General features: G+C 41.6%; 1 pseudogene and 1 gene segment (V, D, J or C); both read right to left on the reverse strand.

The window, feature by feature from the left end:
- Positions 1 to 569: 569 nt before the first annotated feature.
- LOC128772853 (disintegrin and metalloproteinase domain-containing protein 29-like) lies at positions 570 to 2377 on the reverse strand (annotated as a pseudogene).
- A 444-nt stretch (positions 2378 to 2821) lies between these two features.
- LOC128772854 (immunoglobulin heavy variable 3-23-like) lies at positions 2822 to 21257 on the reverse strand. The segment is given in 3 exon segments: positions 2822 to 2902; positions 17429 to 17739; positions 21164 to 21257. Coding segments are annotated over 3 exon segments (486 nt in total).
- Between the last annotated feature and the right edge of the window lie 1968 nt (positions 21258 to 23225).

A 23225-nucleotide genomic window follows, 5' to 3' on the forward strand; every position in this document is an offset into this window, starting at 1 on the left:
AAGACAGATTACCTGAGAATGAGAAAATGTTCAGTTTGCAACAGCACAGTTTTGGAGACAACTCATGAGTTTGTCCCTGAAAGAGCTTGTGTGAACGTCTCTTAATTCTGGAAGCATATACCTCAGTTCAAGACCCAGATGCTGACTCAGATCCTCTTCACATAATCTCGGGCTCAGTTTGGGCTCTTGGAAGCTTAGATATGTACGTAGAGGCCACAAGCATGCAGTGTTTAAGTTTTAATTCAGCGTTCTGGTCAGTGAGCCATGAGAGATGTGTGTCAGAGCCGTGATGTGCCTGTCGACCCCTGTGTCTCCTGCAGACCCCCGAAACGTGGATGTCAGTTCTGCAGCCTCATTACTGTATTTTCACACATGTGCCAGTTGGATTGTCTATAGTTGTTCAGCAGTCAGGAGGCTAATTATGGATTGTCGTCAGCAACAATCAGTCCCTTAACTTTCTCGGGGTTGATAATTTGACATTTGTGGCGACAACACAAGGAATGCAGCTATTATGGCTTAAATGGGACCAAAAACCGCTCTGAGATATAACAGGGATTCATGAGTTTGCCTCACTGGCCGCCTTCTTCTTGGAGGGGTCCACTGCCTGTGCTCCCACCAGTGCCTCGTCCAGTGCACCATGGAGGATCCCAGCTTATGTGGCAATGGCAGTTCCTGTCATTGTCACACGACCCTCTGTGACTGCATTTCTCCGGGATACAGTCATAATTCAGCTGAGCCACACTGCCAGTGCAGTAGGTGTCCTGACAGAGCTTTCCAGAAGCATAGGGGATACCAGTTCTCACATGACCAATATCAGTTGTGCTATGAAATGAACCCAGCCGCAAACACCAGAACCCTGAGATCTCAGACGGATGGAATCCAACATGCTTTTGCAGCTGAGGGAGATGTGTGATATTGCTACACTGCAGCCTTCCACACGGCACGTCTGTGTGGGAACAGGGTTCAGTGTTGCATTCCCCGGGGTCTTCTGCAGTGTCCATGTCGGCTGCTTTTTTGATTTATGGTCTAGCAGACATCTTCACCTTTCCAGAATTTTTGCAAAGATTTCTTGACAGTGCATAATGCAGTGAGTGCGGTTCCCATGATAGCAGCAGCCCTCTTCAGTGCACGGGGTTCCATCTTGCATATGGAAGTCATCAGGGCCCGACAAGGACACCCCACGGCAGGACTCTGGAAGATCACATATATTTTGGATTGGCCTGCCAAGTGTCCCAGCATCGAAATCGGTGCAGTTTGTATAGCATCTGCCTGTATTACATTTGTCCCGAGGGGTTAAAATACAATCACTCATACAGCATAGATTGCTATAGCACTGCTCTAAGGAGCTGCAGTCACAATGCTTGCCTGGGTCAGCTAAGTAGTTTCCGAAATGATTGTGGGTCAGACTTTTATTTCAATGCACCATTTAGATGTTGAAGAGGCACTTGCCTAATCTGCCACTCATTTTGTGCTGTATGTGAATGAAGAAACACTTCCTGAAATCTTCAGGTATACAAGGGAATTGGGTCCTAATGCAGTTGGACCTTTTCTGGCAAGCATATTCATCAGTGTCAACCCACAAACCAATATTTTTTGCAATCTGATGTGTTGCTATGACAGACAAGAGTAAATAATATCTGCCTAAATAACCCATCACGATGGGGCTTTGTGGATGGCATATACTACATACAACTGGATTGAAATTAACTTCATGGGATCCATTTCGAATCGCAACTAAGGATGAATGTGGTTTAAGAATTCGAAAACCCTTGGACTCATAGTATCGAAAAAAACGGACTCTGATGCAACACGTATTTGCCCATGTTAGCTGGATCTCTCTCATTATAAATTATCATGAAACCAATATAGTAACTTACATGAATCCCATGAAACAATGAGTCAATTAAGCTAACTAGCCTTATTAGGAATTGGGCACCTTTTGACCCGTGGTTGAACACACTATATATTGTTTTGGAACTGAGAGCAAAATTCCGTGATGGGATGACTACAACTTACTAGAGATCCTGAGGACTGTACTGACATTTGCTTGAGGAACAGGGGTCCCTATGCTCCTTATATCCCAGGTTATAAGTAGGTCCCATTGCATTGGTGTCTGCCACTCTCTGAGAAACAATGTGTTCAAATGTTGGGAATCGCTGATGTGTCTGATTTCATAGGCAAGGTCATCCAACTTCATGATACCTTCAAGGCCCTGATAGCACGTGTCCATGGAGACCATGGAAAGAGGAATCTCCTCCAGGTAGCCGAGGTAGTAACAGTCTGGAGGCATGGAGGGGTAGTCCATCTGCAAGTCTCCCTGATCATCCTGAGTGATCATCAGCAGATGTCTGGACCTAAAGGGTTTCCTTGGCCACATGTGGATAACGGGTCTTTTGTCCCAAAACACAGGCTACAGGACAGCCAACCAGTCATCTGAATGCCCTTGCCATTGTGCAGCTCCTTCTTTGTAATTACCACCTCAAGGAGATGTAGCGCCATGAGGGACGACCTTGAGAACCCTGGACAGGAGCCAGCACTGCCCAGAATGCAAACTGCAAGAGGGATGCCCTCAAGGTGACCTGGCCCTCTGCCACCCTCATGCCCCTGCTCAGGGACATCTGCCAGTGAGAGTGGATAAGTGGAGGATCCTCAGCAAAGTGAGGTCTAGGCCATCTGACAGAACAGAGGGCTGTACCAGGTGGCCAGTCCCCTGCACCTGGGATCCACTTGTGGGTTTAGGTAACAGTCCCAGGGTGTGGCATTGTGTGACCCTGCACAACAGTTCAGCTGGGGTGGATGTGGGAGAAGCAGGTGAGCCAGTTCAACCCGTGCTCACATGGACGTAGTAAGGACTTGGACCCAGAGACATGGCTGTATTCAACACATTCCATCTTTCCTCCAGCTAGTGAATATGGGATATGAAATTTTAACACCCTGTACTTCTCTACCAATTCCATGTCCTGTGGTACTGCTGGGTCACTTTCTATGGACGACTGCTTTTCCTCATTATGGAGACCAATGCTTCCTACTTCCTTGGGATGTGGAGGTGGACATTGTCAATTTTACCTTTATAGGTGACTAAAAAAATAGCTTCGTCGTTTTTCATGTCTCATTCTGGTTAGACATTAGTTTTCAAGCCATTTGATCCTTTGGTTTTTGGTTTGAAGCTTCCTCTGAGTTTACTGAGGAAACATTTCCCAGTATTCTGTGTCATGATTGGTGAAGTACAAGGTTGTATTTTAGTATTTTTTTTATGCCAGCTTGGGAGAACAGAAAGTACTGCTGACCATGTGTGAGTCCCCGGGGTTTTCCGCTCTAATCCCTTATTGGGGTTCTTTCCTGGCCTCTGGCAGTCTCCTCCCATGCATGTGTGGTTCCCTCCTCAGCTGGAGATGCCAGGGAGTGGAGGTAACTTTGGCAGCTTGCACCATGGAGTCTGCACATGATCAAAACACGTTATCAACCATGGAACCCCCTTGTTTGATTAAATATGCTCTCCTCCTTTAAAACCCCCTGCGTCAGGGAGAAACCTCAGAGTTGGCTTTTGGACAGGAGTCTGCATTCTCACCAGTGGCTGGCCTTGTGCATAAGGCTCAAATTCCTTTCCTACCAAAACTAAAACTTTGAACGTTGACCTTTCCAGCAACAGGCAGCTGAATTTGGGTTTTGATAACAATAAAACAGAGAGTGGAGTGGCAGTTGCCAGGGGCTGGCAGCAAGGCGCAATGAGGGTTAGCTATCAAGGGGTGTGATTTTCTGGTATGCAAGATGACTAATTTCTAGAGGTCTTCTCCACAACATTACATGTGTAGTTAACAATATTGTACTGTACGGTTAAAATTTAGTGAAGAGGGTGGATCTCAGTTTCAGTGAGATCTTACCACAATACACGAGTTTTGCTTCTCACACAAAGTATGCATGGACACACACTCTTTACTGATAAGTGAAAATAATTTTAAAAAATTTACATACTTTGGATCCTAACCCTGAGTATATGCCATTTATAAATATCTTCTTCCATTCCATAGGTTGCCTTTTAGTTTTGTTTATTGTTTCCTTCACTGTGCAGAAGCTTGCTATTTTGAGGTACTCCCAAGAGTTCATATATGTATGTATTTAATTTTCTTGTAATAGTTTTAATTTAAATTTAAGTGTGTTAACCTACAGTGTAGTATTGATTTCAGGTGTAGAATTTAGGGATTCATCACGTACATATAACACACAGTTCTCATTTCAACAAGTGCCCTTCTTAATCCCACCTCCCTTTTAGCCCACCTTACCCCCCTCCCCTTGGTTTGTTCTCTGTATTTAAGAGTCTCTTCCAGTTTCCTATTCTCTGTTTTTATCTTATTTTATGTTGCCTTCCCCTATGTTGTGTTTCTTATATTCCACATATGAATGAAATCATATGATATTTGACTTTTTCTTAGTGACTTATTTCACTTAGGTTAATACGTTGTTGTTCCACCCACATTGGTGTAAATGACAAGATTTCATTCTTTTTGATGGCTGAGTAATATTGCATTGTATATATTTACCACCTCTTCTTTATGCATTCATCTTCTGATGGATATTTGGACTCTCCCACAATTTGCTTATTGTTGATAGGGCTGCTGTAAACATTGGGGTCCATGTGCCCCTTCGAATCAGCATTTTGGTATCCTTTGGATAAATCCTAGTAAAACAATTGCTCGATCACAGGATAGTTCTATTTTTAATTTTTTTCTGGAATCTCCACACTGTTTTCCAGAATTGCTGCACCAGTTTGCATTCCCACCATGTTAATTTTAGCCATCCTGACAGGTGTAGGTGTTATCTCATTGTGGTTTTGATGTATGTCCCTGACGAGGAGTGACAATGAGCTTCATTACACGTGTCTTTTCGCTATCTGGAAGTCTTATTTGAAAAATGTCTATTCATGTCTTCTGACCATTTCTTCACCAGATTATTTGTTTTTTTCAGTGTCGAGTTTGAGAGGTTCTTTATAGATTTTGGATACTAAGCCTTTATCTGATATGCCTTTTGCAAATATCTTCTATTTTGTCAGTTGCCTTTTAGTTTTGTTGATTGTGTCTTTGCGGTACAGAAGCTGTTTATCTTGAGGTCCCAATAGTTCATTTTTGCTTTTGTTTCCCTTGCATCTGGGACATGTCCAGTAAGAAGTTGTTCTGACCGTGGTCAAAGAGTTTGGTTCCTGTGTTTTCCTCTAGGATTTTGATGGTTTCCTGTCTCACATTTAGGTCTTTCATGCATTTTGAATTTGTTTTTGTGTATATTGTAAGAAAGTGGTCCGGTTCCATTAGAGTTTCCTGTTGCTGTCCAGTTTTCCCAACACCATTTGTTGAAGGGACTGTCATTTTTCCATTTGATACTGTTTCCTGTTTTGTTGAAGATTAGTTGACCATTTATGGGTTTTCTACTCTGTTCCATTAATCTATGTGTCTCTTTTTGTGCCAGGAGCATACTGTCTTGATGACTACAGCATTGTAACATAGCTTGAAATCCAGAATTGTGATGCCTCCATTTTTTCCTTTTTTAGGCTCGCTTTGGGTGTTCAAGGTCTTTTGTGGTTCCATGATAATTTTAGAATTATTTGTTTTAGGTCTGTGAGCAATGCTTGTATTATTTGACAGGGATATTTGCATTGAATTATTTGCATTGAATGTCTAGATTGCTTTGGGTAGTATCAACATTTTAACAATGTTTTTTGTTTTAATCCATGTGCATGGAATATTTTTCCATTTCTTTGTGTCTTCTTCAATTGGTACCATAAATGTCCCAGGTTTTTCAGAGTAAAGCTCTTGTAACTCTTTAGTGAGGGTTATTTCTAGGTATCTTATGTTTTTTTGTGTAATTGTAAATGGGATAAAGTCCTTGATTTCTCTTTCTCCTGCTTCATTATTGTTGTATCGAAATGCACAAATTTCTGTATGTTGATTTTGTATGCTGCAGCTTTACTGGTTTATTGTATCAGTTCTAGTGGGGTTTCTTTTTTGGTGGAATTTTTTAGGTTTTCTATATATAGTATAAAATCCAACTCCAAAACTGAATAATCCTATTAAAAAATGAGCAGAAGGCATGAATAGATTTTCCAAAATGCAACATACAGATGGCCAATAAACACATGAAATGATGCTCAACATCACTCATCATCAGGGAAATATAAATCAAAACTACAACGAAATATCAACTCACTCCTGTCAGAATGACTAAACTCAACTATATAAGGAACATCAGGTGTTTGTGAGGATACAGAGAAAGAGGAACACTTTTGCACTGCTTGTGGGAATGGAAACTGGTGCAGCTTGTCTGGAAAACAGCATGGGCATTCCTCAAAATGCTAAAAATATAACTACCTTATGATTGATCAATTGAACTGCTAGGTATTTATCCAAAGGATACAAAAATACTAATTTAAAGGGGATTGCAACTCTATGTTTATAGCAGCCCTATCAAAAACAGCCCAGCTATGGAAACAGTCCAAGTAAGCATTGACTCATAAATGGGTAAAGTATATGTGGTATATCTACACACACACACACACACACACACACACACACACACTCATACTCATACACTGGAATGTTTCTCAGCCCTGAAAGGAATGACATTTGCTATTTGTAATGATACGGATGGAGTTAGAGAGTATTATGCTAACTGAAACAAGTGAGAGAAAGACAAATATATGCTTTCATTCATATGTAGAATTTAAGAAACTTCAAATGGGAAATGGGACAAAGAAGAGAGAAGAGCTACACCAAGAAATAAACGTTTTTCAATGTTTTAAAATTTATGTTGAGATAGAATGGGGGGAGGGGCAGAGGAAGCGGGAAGGAGAATCCCAAGCAGTCTCTTTGCTGTCAGTGCAGAAACCAAAATGGGGCTTGATCTCAGAATCCATGATATCAAGACATGAACCCAAATCAAGAGTCTTAGGCTTAAGCCATGGAACATATAAACCCAACAAAACAGATTCTTACCTATACAAAACAAACTTATGGTTACCAGAGGGAACGTGGGAGGAGGTTTGGGGAAGTAGGTGATGGGGTTGCAGGGCCGCACTCATAATGAGCACTGGGTGTTGTATGGAAATGTTGAATCGCTATATTTTACACCTGAAAGTAATACTACATTGAATGTTTACTATGTGGAATATGAATAAAATCTCAAATGATGTATTTACAGTGTCTGCAAATGGCCTTCTTGGCATAGAGCCCATGAAGAAACATTTATTCCAGAAAATATACTGACAGACGGCAAAGCTAGAATTTTGAGCTAAGGTATGTGCCTTTCCTTCCCCACCCCAGCTCAGCAAATGGAAACTCCAGTGCAAGGAGCTGGGACTATAGGCATGTGCCACTGAGCCTGGCTGCAACCTCCCCTCCAGACTGTTGCAACCAATACCAGGGTTCCTGGTGACCAGCTCCTGTTCAGAGGACTCTTTCCCAGAGGGACAGGATGTCAGTGGCCCTAAGCTGTTTGCTGTTGAGGCCAAGCCCCAGCAGGTGCCACTGAGATGTGGGACTCACTCATTGTTTGCAGCCCCACTCCCAGGATGGAAACTCTGCCCTGGGCACAGTCCAATCGGGATGCTGGGAGCCTGGTCGCCCCAGACCTGACTTGTACGGCAGGGGTCTCATGCCACTAGGACAAGCAAGGCTCAAAGAAGTGCAGCTGCCACTCACCCCTAAACTGATCCCTCATTTTGTCCCCACCTGCAGCTGCAGAGTTTTGCCCAGGGCAGGGGGGAGCTGGAGCAATTCTCTAAACCAAGGTGCAGATCTGTTCCGGTACAACTGACTTCATTTCCAGCTGAGGGTGAGGAAGGTCTGGGCCTCATGTTGTGGGAGAGTCAGGTGCAGGAGACAGATGGTTTCAGTGGAGGATTCCTAACCTACTCCCCCTCACCTGCAGGAGAGAGCCAGAGCCAGGGACAGTGGAGGGAACAGCTCCTGTCAGAACACATGTCAGATTATGGCCTCAACAACTCTCCATTCAGAGGAGTCCGAGGTTGTAGGGTTTAGTCTGTGGAGAGTTGAAACATGAGAGCATTGTTGAGCGCAGGACAGCATTCAACATGAGGCAGAGGAACTTGTCATGTGAATGTTGGGCAGAAAGAGATAAAGAAACCCAGCCAAACACTGTCATCTGGGCTGGCTGTGTGAATGTCCCAGGCCACACCACCTCTGTAGTCTTTGAGACGACTTCCCTTCCCTCATATCATGTCTTTGAGGTTCTCCTAGTTTCAATTCTGCATCAATAGCGTCACATTTCTGTGGCAAAGCATCCCATTGATGGAAGTTTCATACTTGGTTTATTCCTTTTTATTTAGAAAGACTTTTGCCTTATTCCTAGCTTCTAACACTAAGATGCTATAAATATTTACACACCATTTATTTTGTGAGCATGGGATTTCACTCTGGAGCAGACACTCGGGAGTGGTATTTCCAGGTTACATGTTAAGTCATCCATGTATAATTACATAAGCAACAGCCAACAGTTTTCCAGAGCTGGTGTTCATGTTTCATTCCTACCTGCAGTGTTTGAGGCCCCACGTGTGCTGGATGCTCACCTGGATGGTGTTGCCAGTGTTCCCTTCATACCTGAGCCCTCAGGATGAGTGCATAGGGCATCTATTGCATTCTTGATTTGAATTTCCTTGACAGTCGATGGTGTGAAGAGTCTTTTCCTGTCCTTACCTAATGTGTCTATAACCTCTAGGATGGGATGTTTACTACGCAAGGCTGTGCTTGTTTTATAGAGTGTTGTTTCCTTTCTTCCTATTGACTGTTGAGGGTTCTTAGCATATTCGGGATGCAAGTCCCTTGGTGGTTACGCAATTTGTGAATATTGTCTTTTCCTCCGTAACTTGTCTTACTACTATTGATTGCCACGTGTTCAGAAAAAAATTATTTGATTTTCACAAAGCCCATTTATACTATTTCTTTTTATGGGCCTTTGGTTCTTAGGTATAATTTTGGTTTTCATAATGATTGATTGCTTGTGACTGATAATTTTTTTTTTTAATTTTTATTCTTGAGACAGAGAGAGAGAGAGTGCAAGTGGGCGAGAGGCAGAGAGAGGGAGACACAATCAGAAGCAGGCTCTAGGCTCCAAGCTGTAAGCATAGAAACTGACACGGGGCTCAAACCCATGAACCGTGAGATCGTGAACTGAGCTGAAGTCAGATGCTTAACTGACTGAGCCACGCAGGCACCCCAGTAATTTCTTGATTTACAATATAACTAAAATCTTTTTTTTTTTTTTTCTGGTGTCTCTCAATGCTGACTTGTTCGCTAACTGGTCTCTGGTCTCTGTTGTTTGTTTTTAAGTTTATAGTGTGTAGTAACTCATTTTCATGGCATGTTTTTTTCATAATATATGGAAATTCTGTTCTCATGCTGAAATTGAACTCAAGTTTCACAAGATATGCTGTGTGTGTCTTTTTGGACAGATTGTTCATCAGATTTGATAGATGTGCTCCGGGGCCAAAAAACACGTTAACCTTTCCAAGTTTTGGGGTTTCTATATGTGTCAGGAGCCATTGAGCTCTGTGCCCACAACCAAGTTCATGACTCAAGATGTTTCCTTCACAATTCTATGCGAAACGCTGACAATTCATTCTGTGCATTGTCACTGTCAGACACTTCATGAATAGAACACATGAAACTGTTTTATCATTTCCTGCATTTATTTTTTGTTTTGCATGTTTGGGAGTATAAGATTTCTTCTTCCTTCCAAGGGGAGCTCATACAGCATTTGTGGAATTATTCCAGGCTTCTCATGTCCTAATGCTTTTGCAACGTGCTGTACAGTGTTTCACTAAGTGCATATTTAGGTTTATTTGTACTCTGCCACTTTGGGTGATAGGAGCCCATGAGACAGGCTGCACCATATGGGTTTTTATTTGTCCCCATGTAAGTGATCGGTCATGTTGAACATTTATAGAACACAGAGCCCCTCACTTTCATGCACCAGAAACAGGGGACATGCTTCTTTTCAAAGAGAAGGGAAAGGAATAAAAGGGAGTGGAGCCAGCAAGGTCGTGGGAGGAAACCCAGAGCCTGGCAGGAATGGTCATCTCTCCACACTTTTCAGTCCTGCAGATGAGGGTCCCTGCTGTGGTCCAACCTGGGTTCTTGTGCAGGTGTCTGGACAAGTTGCCCATGGGGTGTCGGCACAGTGGAGTTGGGAAGGGCAGCTGTGGTTTGAATTCCAGCCCACCTGGAACCACTGTAAAAGTCATGAGTATGTTAATTAATGTCCACTAGCAGTTAGGGATAAAATGAGTAAATGCAAGAAGTTAGACTCACTACCTTAGATTCCATGTTCACGACAATTTGTGACAATGTTTCTCCCTTCCTTTTTTTCCACTTTTCTAACTTTTTAAGTTTGTGTTTAAATTTTTATTAGATTACATACTGTGTGATATTAATTTCAGTAGTAGAATTCACTGATTCATCACCCACATTCATATCCAGTACGCATCAGAACACTTGGCCTACTTAATCCCCATCATCCATTAACGCATCCCCTACACCCCTGTCCTCCAGCAACCCTCAATTCGTTCTCTATCCTTGGAGTCTTTTATATTTTTTCTTGCTCTTTTTTTCCCTTTCCCCTATGTTCATCTGCTGTGTTTCTTAAATTCCCCATATAAGGAAATAATATCATGCTTGTCTTTCTTGGACTGCCTTATGTCACTTAGCATGATATCCTCTAACTGCGTCAACATCTTTGCAAATGGCAAGATTTCATTCTTTTTTATGACCGAATAATATTCTAGTCTATACATATATATGCATATTCATCACTCGGTGGACTTTTGGTCTCTCTCCTCACTTTGGCTCTCATTGTTAATGCTGCTATAAACATTGGGGTGCATGTGCCTCCTCAAATCAGAATTTTTGTATCCTTTGGGTGAATACCTAGTAGAGCAATTACTGGAGTACAAGGTAGTTTCAGTTTTAAGTATTTAAAGTGTTTTCTGGAATGGCCACACCCCTTTGCATTCCCACCAAGAGTATAAAAGGGTTCCATTTTCTCCTCATCCTCATCAATATCTGTTGTTTCCTGAGTTGTTAATTTTAGCCATTCTGAGACTTGTGAGGTCCTATCTCATTAAGTTTTGATTTGTGTTTCCCTGGTGTTGAGTGATGATGAGTATTTTTCATTAGCCATCTGGATGCTTTGTTTGGAAAAGTGTCTAGTCATGTCTTCTGCCCATTTCTTCACTGGACTGTTTGTATTTTGGATGCTGAGTTTGATATGTTCTCTATAGATTTTGGATAGAAAGGCTTTATGAGATATATCATTTGCAAATACATTTTTCAATTCTGTAGGTTTCCTTTTAGAGTAGTTGATTGTTTCTTTAGTTGTGCAGAAGCTTTTCATTTTGATGAGGCCCTGGCTGTTAATGTTTGCTATTGTTTCCTTTGCCTTCTGAGACACGTCTAGTAAGAAGTTGCGATGTCCAATGTCAAAGAAGTTGCTGCCTGAGTTCTCCTCTAGGATTTTGATGGTCTCCTGTCTCACATTTAGGTCTTTCACCCATTTAGAATTTATTTTTGTGTATGGTGTAAGAAAGTGGCTCAGTTTCATTCTTCTGCATGTTCTGGTCCAGTTTTCCCAACACCCTTCATTGAGAAGACTGTCTTTTTTTTTCCCATTACATAGTCTTTCCTACTTCATTCAAGATGAGGTGACCATACATGTGTGAGTCCATATCTGGGCTTACTAGTCTGTTCTATTGATCTGTGTGTCTCTTTTGTGCTTGTAGCATACTGTCTTGATGACTACTGCTTTGTAATATATACCATGAAGTCTGCAATCATAAAGTCTCCTGTTTCTTTGTGTAGAATAGACATGTCAACAATACTTGCTCCTTCAATCCTGAACATTGACTGTGTTTCCATTTCTTTGTGTCATCCTCAGTTCTTTCATCGTGTTTGTATTTTTCAGAGTATAGATCTTTTAACCCTTTAGTTATCCTATTATTTTTGGTGCAATTGTAAAGGGGATGGAATTTTTTTGGATTTGTCTTTCTGTTTCTACATTATTACTATATACAAATGCAATAGATTTTTGCATGTTGATTTTGTATCTTGTTACTTTGCTGAATTTGTGTATCAGTGCTTGCAATATTTTGGTGGATTCTTGGGTTTTCTATATAGAGTGTCATGTCATTGTGAAGAGTGAACGTTTGACTTCTTTCTTGCCAATTTGAATGCCTTTATTTCTTTTTGTTGTCTGTTTGTGAGGATAAGACTTCCAGCTATGTTAAGTAGAATGATGGGAGTGGGCATCCCTCTTGTGTTCCTGACAGTAGAGGAAAAGGTTTTTTCCCTACTGTGGATAGTACCTGTGGGGTTTTCATATATGGTCTTTATGATGTTAAGGTGTGTTTCCTCTATGCCTTGTTGAGGGTTTTTATTAAGAAAGGTTGCTGTACTTTGTCAAATGCTCTTTTTCACATCTATTGAGAGGATCATATAGTTTTTATCCTTTATCTTATCGATGTGTTGTATGACATTGAGTCATTTGTGAATATTGAACCACCCTTACAACCAAGGAATGAATCCCACCTGATCGTGGTAAATGATAATTTTAACGTATTTTTGGATTCAAGCTGCAATTATTTTCTTGATAATTGTTGCATCCATGCTCATTAGGGCTAGTGGCTTTTAAGTCTCCTTTTTAGTTGGGTTTTATTTGATTTGGAACCATGGTCATACTGTTCTTATAGAATGAGTTTGGAAGTTTTCTTTCCATTTCTATTATTTGGAACAGTTTGAGAAGACTAGAATATTCTATGCTACTTAAATAGATTATTTACACTCTTCTTTAAATATCAGGTAGAATTCACCTGTGAAGCCATCAGGCCCTGGTCTTTTGTGTTTCAGTAGAGTTTTGATTACGGATCAATTGCTTTGTTCATTATCAGTCAGTTCAGGTTTTCTGTTTCTTCCTATTTCAGTTACTGTAGTTTACATTACTGTAGGAATTTATCCAGTTCTTCCAGATTGACCAGTTTGTTGGCATATAAATTTCCAAAATATTTTCTTCTAATTGTATTTCTGTGCTATTAGTTGTGATCTCTCGTCTTAAATTTGTGGTTATATTTACTTAGTCTTTCTCTTTTGGTTTTGGCAAACCTGGCCTTGGGTTTATCATTTTTATTTATGATTCCAAAAACCAACTTATATTTTCATTGATCTGTCTAATGTTTTGTTTGTTTCTTTATCATTTGTGTGCTCTAATGTTTTTTATTTACCTTCTGCTGGCTTTAGGGTTCATTTGCTGTTCATTTTCTAGCTTCTTTAGTTGTGAAGTGGTTGTGTGTTTGAGATTTTTCTTCTTTCTTGAGTTTGGCCTGTATTGCTATATATTTCCCTCTTCCAACCACTTTTGCTGCATCCAGATGGGGCACTGGCATGTTTTCATTTTAATTTGCATCTATGTATTTTTTATTGCTTCTCTAATTTCCTGAAAACCTCATTAATTCTTTACCACAATGTTCTTTAACCTTAGGTATTAGTGGTGTTGCCAAAGTTCTTGTGGTTGACTTCACGTTTCATAGTGTTTGGTATGAAAATGTACATGTATGATCTCAGTCTTTTTGAACTTGTAGTGAGCTGATTTATGACATAGTATGTGATCTGTTGTGGAGAATGTTGCATGTGCAGTCAAAAAGAATGAGTATTCTGCTGCTATACGGTGGAATGTTCTGAATATATCTGTTAAGTCCATTTGGTCCAGTGTGCCTTTCTAAGCCATTGTTTCCTTATTAATTTTGGCTTAGGTGATGTGTCCATTGTTGTAAGTGGAGTGTTGAAGTTCTCTATTATTATTCTTTTATTATTATCAATAAGTTTTTTGATGTTTCTTATTAATTGATTTATGTATATATCAGTGCTTACCCTTTTGGTGTATAAATATTTAAAGCTTTATATCTTCTTGTTGGATAGACCCCTTCATGATGATGTACTGACTTCCTCATCTCTTGTAACAGACTTTGGTTTAAAATCTAGTTAGTGTGATATGAGTATGGTACTACACCTTTCTTTTGATGTCCATTAGCCTGATAAATTGTTCTCCCTCCCCTCACTTTCCATCTACAGTTGCTTTAGGTTGAAAATGAGTCTATCGTAGGTAGTGTACAGAAGGTCTTGCATTTTTTTAATCCATTCTGATATCCTTTGTCTTTTGATTGGACCATTTTTCCCTTTTACATTCACAGTGATTATTGATAGATATAAACTTTTGCCATTGTGTTATCTCTAAAGTCCCTGTTTCTGGAGATTTTCTCTGCTTATTTCTAGTCTTTGTTTCTTTTAGTCTTCCTTTTCCACTCAAAGAGTCCCCTTTGATAATTCTTGCAGGGCGCTTGTTTAGAGGCCATGAACTCCTTTGGTTTTTGCTTTTCTGGGAAATTCTATCTCTTCTTGTGTCCGAATGACCCTTTCTGGACAAAGTATTCTTGCTGCATAATTTTCAACTGTGCATGTTGTGGATATCATGTTACTCCCTTCTTGCCTGAAGGTTTCTGTGGATACATCTGCCATAATCTTTTCTTTTGTCTTCCCTGTTTATTTAGTGACCTCTTTTGTCTTGGTGCTTATAGCGTTTTCCTTCTTCTGTGTATTTTACCAATTTCTCTCTGATATGTCTCAGTGTTGGCCTGCTTTTTTAAAATAATGGCATTCTCTGTGCCTCCTAGATGTGTATGTCTGTTTCCTTCCCCATTTTGGGGAATTTCCCATGGTAATTCACTCAGATAACTCTTCTTCCCTTGTTTTCTCCCTCTCCTTCTTCTGGGACTCCTTTGAAAAGAATTTTATTACACATTATGGAGTTGCTGAGATCCCTAAGTATATGTTTGTGAGGCAATACTTTAATTTTCCTCTTCCTTTCTGCTTTATTTCCCCCACAATGTTATCTTCTATGTCACTTGCTCATTCATCTGCTTTACGCCTTGAGGTCATTATATACCATCAGTTTCACATCTTGGTTACAGCATTTAAAATTTCAGCATGCTAGGTTTTAGGTCATTTCTATCTGCAGTAAGGGTTTCCTTCATGTCTCCTATGCTTTCCTCAAGCACAGCAAGTATCCGTATGATAGTTGTTAAAAATTCTATTTCCTTGTGAGAGTTTTTAGAAATTCTGTTTGAGGCATATTAGTTATATGTGCTTTAATAATATCCCTGGCAATGACCTTTTATCGTTTTTTCTTTTGGGATGAATTCCTCCATCATGGTGTATGTCTATGTCTCTGCTTTCTTAAGTGTTTTAGAAAATCCTGTTTTGTTTTCTGCTTCTAGAGTAGTGTCTTTATTGAAAAGTGTTCAATTGCTGTTGAGGGCTTGACTCTTTAGGAAGCATTTGTTGCATATTCTGTGTGCACTGTGGTGTTGTGTATTGGCTGCTCTGTCCCTCAGCTAAGTCCTCTGCAGAGTTTCTCCTTTTCTCCATCGATGAGTGTTTAGACATTGTCCACAATGTTGTGAGTTTTAACCAGGTGAGTGTGTTCTGCCTGTAAAAGAGGCTAATTCCTATTTCCCCTAGAGGTGAAGCTATGCCTCACTATATGGTCAGTAGACTTGGTGCCTTTGGGGGTATATGCCATCTTTTGATGGAGGGGCGCAGTGCTGATCTGGTTTCCAGGCCCTCTTTCTCTAGTAAGGAAGCACCTGAGGAAGGCAAGGGGGGGTATAGCTTGGTGTCAGTGGCTCAGCTTCTACTGGGAGGTTCTGTGCTGCTCACTGAATTCTGTCCATGCTGATTGGTGGGAGGAAATATTGGCATCAGCTCCCTGTCTAGTCCCTTGAGTTGGAGTTCCCAGCCTCCCCTGTTCAGGAAGCCCTCCCACAGAGAGAACAATCTGTACCTGTGGGTCCTGGGCTTCCATCAGAACCCTGCCTTCACCCTGTCTGTGTCCAAACCCTTGGCCCACCTGGTGGCACAGGGCTCTTATGTTTTATCTCAGGAGCTCTAGCTGGGTTTGAAAACTCCAAATTATATGAACTCAATATGACTGGGACCCCAGTGATCCTCTGTGAGAGGGTCTCGCTGTGCTGTGGCTGGAGCTGTTTATCCCAGGAGGGCAGTTGCATGAACACTAGGGGCTTGGAGTTCATGGTGAGGAAGAACAAGGAGGCAGCATTCAGTTAGCTGCTCTCAGCAGAGGCTCCTATGCTAATGACCAGGGCAGTGCAATGGTGCCTGTCAGCTCTCCTGCCCCACGAGAGGCAATACACCTTTTACGAAATGCACCCTGAGAAGGGAACTGTCTCTCCCCAAGTCCCCCAGGGGATTTCAGACCACAATGCCCCCTATGCGACTCTGCCTTCCTTCTCCACAGAAGCACAGCTATGCCCACCAGGCTCCATGCCAGTCATGGCATGGACTTCTAAATCTTCAGTCTTTGACCTGCACATTTACAGGAGGTTGACTTGTCATGATTACCTTTATGTGTCATCTTGACTGCATCATGGGTGCCCAGACTCCCCACTGTTTCTGTGGATGTCTGTGATGTGTTCCAGAAGAGACTGGCATTTGTATCCATGGTTTCTGTCTGCCTGGGCATCACCCATTCCATTAAGGTTAAGAATAGAAACTGATGCAGACGGAGGAGGAATTCCCTCAGTTTTACTTGCCATGTGCATGTTTGAATTGGAACATTGGTCTCCTCTGGGCCTTGTTCTGAGAGTTACATCATCAGCTCTTCACGTTCTGAGACTAGAAACTAGTTCAGCATCAGATGAGAATTACACCACTGGTTTTCCTGGGTCTCCAGCATGTGAGAGTGGAATGTGGGGCTTATCAATGTATTTAGTCATGGAAACCAAGGTTCTTTGGTTTCTGTTCCTGGGGAGAATCCTGACTAATACATGGAGATGAATTATCTCTTCTTTAGAGGAATTGAATAAAGCTGTAGCTCTTTTAAAGCCCTGAGTAGTAAGTGCCAGGAGGGAAGTGTCACGTTGTTTGGGACAAGTGCTGGGTGACGATAATGGGGGTCTGGGGGATCCTGTAGTCCTGGCTGCACAGTGAGTGCATCTGGGACTCCTGTAAAGGTTCAGCTGTTGTGCGTCAGGAAATCTGCAATTCACTCATACTGAGAGACAGGAGTAAGCAATGCAAACAACTGTGTCTTTGTGCATGTTAGGGTAGTTTTCCTATGACAACACAGTTGCTAATTCAGAGAGTTAATAGATAAAGACAGAATCCTGTGACCAGAGAGGCTCCCTAGAGAAACTGCTGTGTGGAGAGGAAGCCCCAGACCCTGACAGAAAGCTTCCTTTAACCTCCATCTGCACCTGCTCCTGGGAACACAAAGCAGAATTGTGCCTAGTGTGCGCCCCCTGGTGGTGCTGATCCCCCCTGCAGGGAGGTTTGTGTCTGGGCTCCCAGTGAGGTCCCCTCACCGTGTCACTTGCACAGTAATATGTGGCTGTGTCCTCGGTCTTCAGGCTGTTCATCTGCAGATACAGCGTGTTCTTGGCGTTGTCTCTGGAGATGGTGAATCGGCCCTTCACGGAGTCTGCGTAGTATGTGCTACTTCCATCACTATAAATGCTTGCGACCCACTGCAGCCCCTTCCCTGGAGCCTGGCGGACCCAGCCCATTGCATAGCTACTTAAGGTGAATCCAGAGGCCACACAGGTGAGTCTCAGGGACTCCCCCGGCTTCACCAGGTCTCCTCCAGTCTCCTCCAGCTGCACGTCACACTGGACACCTGCAGACACAAGACATGTTGGTCAGGAAACTGTCACACATCCACTGTTTCACTCACATCCATTCACAGACTCAGTGTCCCTCGTTCACCATGAATTACCTTTTAAAAGAGCAACCAGGAACACCCAGCCCAGCACAAACTCCATGGTGAGGTGTGTGTGTTCTGTGCTGATCACAGAATGGGAACACCTGGGACTCCCGGGGCTGGGGCTCCTCTCCCAGCTGCAGGGTTGGAGCCGGACTGGTTTAATCAGCACAGGGAGGGCCCTATTTGCATATCCTCTGACTATATATCAGGCTCCAGACTTAGATTTGTTTCAAATTTAAAACCAGTGTTTGAGAGGCACTTCTGGATCACTTCTTGCAGAAGGGACTGTGACAGTATAAATAATTCTGATCTGTGAACACAGTGATCTTTTCCTCTGTGTTTGCCATTTTACATGTCTTTCTCCCAGCACGTCATGTTTGGTATGCTATTTTACTTTTTAGTGAAATTTAATCCTAAATACTTTATTTTGTGCCATATATTTTAATGTGTGTTTATTTTTGTGTGACAGATAGAGGGAAGGAGAGAGAGATCAGAGAGAGAGAAGGGGACAGAGAATCCCAAGCAGGCTCTGCACAATCATTGCAGACCCTGCCTTAGAATTAAACTCAGGAACCAGGAGATCATGACCTGAGCCAAAATCAACAGTAGGCCCTTAACGGATTGAGCCACACAGATGCTCCATTTTGTGCCATTTTCAATTGTGTGATTTTGTTATTTTTTTCATATACTATGTTTTAGGTGTGTGGAAATACAACATATTTTTGTATGTTGATTTGTACCCTGAACTTTTCCTGAGTTTATTAGTTCTAATACTTTTTTTGTGGAGATTCTAAGGTTTCACTATATGTAAGTTCATGTGATTCTCAAACAAATAATTTTCTTCTTACTGATTTACATGTCTTTATTTCATTTTCTTACCGAATTTTTATGGGTACATCTGCAACTTATAGGAGCAGCAAGCTTTTTCCTTCTTTGCTTCTGTGTTCTTTGTCTGGTCTAAGGATTCAATTGACATAAGACAGATCTACAGAAGAGAATAAATTTCATTTTGCATGGGCACAAGCTTCCTAATAATATGACACCCAGAGAATGAAGAAAGTAGGTGGCCCTTGTGCCTTTTAGAAAAAAAAATGGATTTGTGAAGAGTTAACAAGACAGAGATTTGGGTTTGGGCAAGTCAATTAGTGAGGAATTAACAAGGCTTGTTTGCACAGCCTTCTTGGTGCTAAAGTTCCCATTTCTGGTGTAAGGATGGTTCTCCCATTCTGGTAGAGGGAAAGGAAGTTTCCCAGGAGAGATTTATGTCCTGCTCTCAGGGGGACAAAGAAGGGTCACAGATTGCTTAGACTAGCTGTACTCTAGTGACTTTCCTCCAAATAAGCCATGTGACAAGATGACATACATTGGGTGCCATATTTTACTGGTCTTCATGTTACCATGTGGAATACCTATGTAGGGAATGAGCATCCTTGCCTGGCTCCTAATGTGACAGGAAAAGCTTCAGTTTTTCACTGTTAAATATGCTGTCAGGTGTGGCCTTTTCATCTATGGCCACGATTTTGTGGAGGTAATTTCTTTCTTTCCCTCAGTTGCTGAGATTTTTTAATAATGACAATTTGTTGAATTTTGTCTAGTTTTATATGTATCAATAGATGATGATCTAGATGATCAACAGATGTGACTGCATTGTCACATATGACCCTTTCATTGTGTTGTTGCATTCACTATGCTAGGAGTTTTGCATGTATGTCCATCTGAGATATTGGCCTTTAGTTTCTCTTAAGGTGTCTTTTGATTTCACATCATAGTAAGGTTGGTCTTGTAGATGAGTTGGGGCATATTCCTTTCTTTTCAGTTTTTGGTAAGAGTCTGAGAGATATTGTCATTAAATATCTTTTATATTTTGATATAATTCATAGATAAAGTCCTCTGTTACCAAGCTGACTTTTTTCTTTTGGGGCGGTGTATGATTAGATTTTAGATTCAATCTTACTTGCTTTAATTCTGTTAATTTTCTGTTTCTTCATGTACAGTCTTGCGCATTGTATAACTCTAGAAACTGCCTAGTTGCCCCTTAGTTATCTAATAATGGGTCTATAATTATCTAGGCATTTTCTGTTATTGTTTTTCACTTCTTTGGTATCAGTTATGTCCCCTCCTTAATTCTGATTGTATCTGTTTGAGTTTTACCTATTTCCTAGTAGAGATGCTTTTTCAACTGCATTTAGCTTTCCAGATATCAATTTCAATTTGTTAATTTTTTGTTTTATTACACTTTTTATTCCTTTTATCTGTTCTAATAATTTCTAATATTAGTTGAGTTAATAAAAATGCCAATGAATGTATCTGGGAAATTCTTATTTATATGGTACCACAAGCACACAGAAGTGAGAAAACAATCCTGAGAAAGAAGAACAAACCTGGAGACAGCACACGTCCTCCTTTCTAAGTATATTGCAGAGGTACATTGTCTATAACACTGTGCTGCTGGCAGAGTCAGACACACAGACCAGTGGAGCAGATTACAGAGACCAGAGTGAAATGTGTCTGGATGCAGTCAGCAAATCCTCCATGAGATTTCATAGAATTAAAATTAGGGAAAAAATGGCCTCTTTCCCAAGTGGTTTTGAATTCCAGTGAGTAAAATAATGACATTTGGTCCTTATCTTATAACATACAGATATGTAGACCCCCATTCAGCCCCTTCCCTGGAGTCTAGCAGACCCACCTCATCAATTAGCTACTGAAGGTGAATCTAGAGACTGCACAGGAGAGTCTCAGGGACCCCCTCCCCCGCCAGGCTTCTCAGTTCTCCCCCAGACTCTACCAGCTGTACGTCACACAAGACATCTACGGATACAAGTCAGGAAAATGTCACACATCCACTGTTTCTCTCACTCATATCCACTAACATAGTCAGTGTTTCTTGTTCATGATGAATTACTGTTTAAAATAGAACCAAGGAAAACCAAAGTGAACCCAAACTCCATGGTGAGATGTCTGTGTTCTGTTCTGATCACTGAATGTGAACACTTAGGGGCTGGGGCTCTTCACCCAGCTACAGTTTCAGGGATGGGAGGGTTTAATCAGCATACAGATGTCCTTTGACAATATGGTAAATTTTGCAACAGAATCCTCAAGAAGCCAGTGACCTTTGGCAGGTGTAAGGGATGGGGCAGTGTTTGGTGTCACAATATCTTTCAGGACATTGTGATTTATTAATTTGTGATTTTGCTGCAGTGATTATAAGTACCCATGATAATCCTTATTTTCACATATGAACCCAAACACTTGAGGTAAGAATCAGTATACCACCATTGTACAGGTTAACAGATACACTGCGGCAGAGACAGAGTGTGTGAATGTCCAAGATCACGTATGAGGTGAGAGTAGTCCCAGTATCTGGACCTGTGCTCTCCATCAGGGGACCCACCGGCCTCCTGAACCACATGCAGGACAAGGCTGGACATCCCAGTGAGGTTTGCAGGTTCCTGACTTTCTAGAAGTCCCAGGAGAGTGATGGGTGGAAGCCAGGTCTATTCTGTCAAAAATTGGAGAGAGTGAGAAGCCTCGACAGAGACTCACAGAACTGATGGAGATACCAGGGGTTTTCTACAAACACAAGGGGTCATTTACACATGAACCCTATGTGGACATCAATGGAAACCCTCAATATGGAGCCTCTGGGTGGCTCAGTTGGTTAAGTGTCCGATTTTGACTCAGGTCATGGTCTCACAGTTTATGAGTCTGAGCCTTGTGTCGGGCTCTGTGCTGACAGCTCAGAGCCTGGAGACTGCTTCATATTCTGACACTGTGTCTCCTCTCTCTCTCTTCCCCTTGCCCGCTCGTAGTCTGTCTCTCTTTCCCATAAAAATAAATAAACATTAAAAAAGAAATCCTCAATAACGTTAAAATGGTTGAATTTTATTAAAATATGTTGAAGGCAAAACACCTGATACCAGGAAGGATGATGTTAATTAAAAATATTTCTTCATCTATGAAATGGAGAACATTATTCTTCTAAACTCTTGTTAATGTGAGAATGATCAAAGATGTATTTATCCCAGTGTCTGACCCTGGGAAAATTTGTGTATTCCCATTATCATGGTTTATTTAAACAGGGAGGACACTTGTGTGTTTCCACAGCTTTTACAAACTCTTTGCTGTGTTCATGTCAGAAGAAGTGTGCAGAGCCTGGATCTGAAAGCCCTTTGAGGAGACCAGTCCTCAACCAATCTCTTGTCCTGGATCATGAGCTCCCTGGCCTCTGAGTTCCCCCTGGTGGTTGTGATTGCCCCCGGTGGTCCCCGTGCTCCTGTTGTTTCACAGACCCCTGCAGAGTTACAGTGACTCCTTTATTCCCCTCCCCATTTATGCAACATGCAAGGGTGAGACCTTTCCATCATGAGCACTGCAGACCCTTCTGTTCACAGGATGTCTCCTCCTACATATTTTCCATCTTTGAACCCTTCACTCTGCTTCTTGCCTATAAATATACAGTTATATTTCCTTTAATCATTGGTGAGGAACAATCTTGAATAGTTATCCTTATCAGCTGGCAAGAGTCAGAAGAACTTTTCATTTGATAATAGAGAGAACAAAAGAAAGATTTTTGGGCTCAGAAATTCTACCTTCATGAAACTGGGATAAATGTGCTCAGCTTCAGACATGTACCACCTTTAAGAAAAAAGGAAGTGTCAATCCCAGAGACACGTTGGAGTCTGAGATTCAGAGCATTCTGTCTTTGAACGTAACGGGTTTCCCCAGATTGATAATCAAATTGTTTCTTGTTGGTGATGCACTTCTAAATTACACTGTGTTTCTTCTGGGATAGAAATGTCAGTACCTGTTATGTTATGGTTACCATGCAGAAGCATTCAGAAGAACATGAATGGTTTTCTAGAAATGCAGGTCGGCTGATGGAGAGGGTTTCACCCCAGGATGGAAGGTACCACGGTCTCACCCTACCCAAGCTACATGGTTAGATTTGGGGTTTTAGAGGTAGTGAAATTTAGGAACGTTTTGGACTTGACTTAATATGTAATGATTTGACATGTTGCAGGATTTGGGGGTGTGGTAATGTGAGTGTCATGTGGGATGGAGGTGAACTTTCCCTGACATCAGTGTGGACTGTGGTCATCTATGTCATTCTTGAACCTGTGTAGAATAACTTATGTGGCCAAAGGGACTTGTCACATGAGATTAATTTTGACACATTGATATTACTGCCATGTGTATGAGTCTGGGGATGGCGTTCAGGACACAGATGGGCAGTCACCAAGTGTCCGCCTCGGAACTGAAGATGAGTGGGTCCTGAAGACAGCACATCTGTGGGAGGGAATACCTTGAGAATTGTGGGATGAAACCCCTCATCACCAGGCACAGACACTTTCTTGCATGAAGTTCAAGTCTCCCTCTGGATCTGAGTGTCTAACTGA

Source organism: Panthera pardus, unplaced genomic scaffold (genome assembly GCF_024362965.1).
Source record: "Panthera pardus isolate Hobbes unplaced genomic scaffold, ASM2436296v1 HiC_scaffold_24, whole genome shotgun sequence".
Taxonomy (NCBI): Eukaryota; Metazoa; Chordata; class Mammalia; order Carnivora; family Felidae; genus Panthera; species Panthera pardus.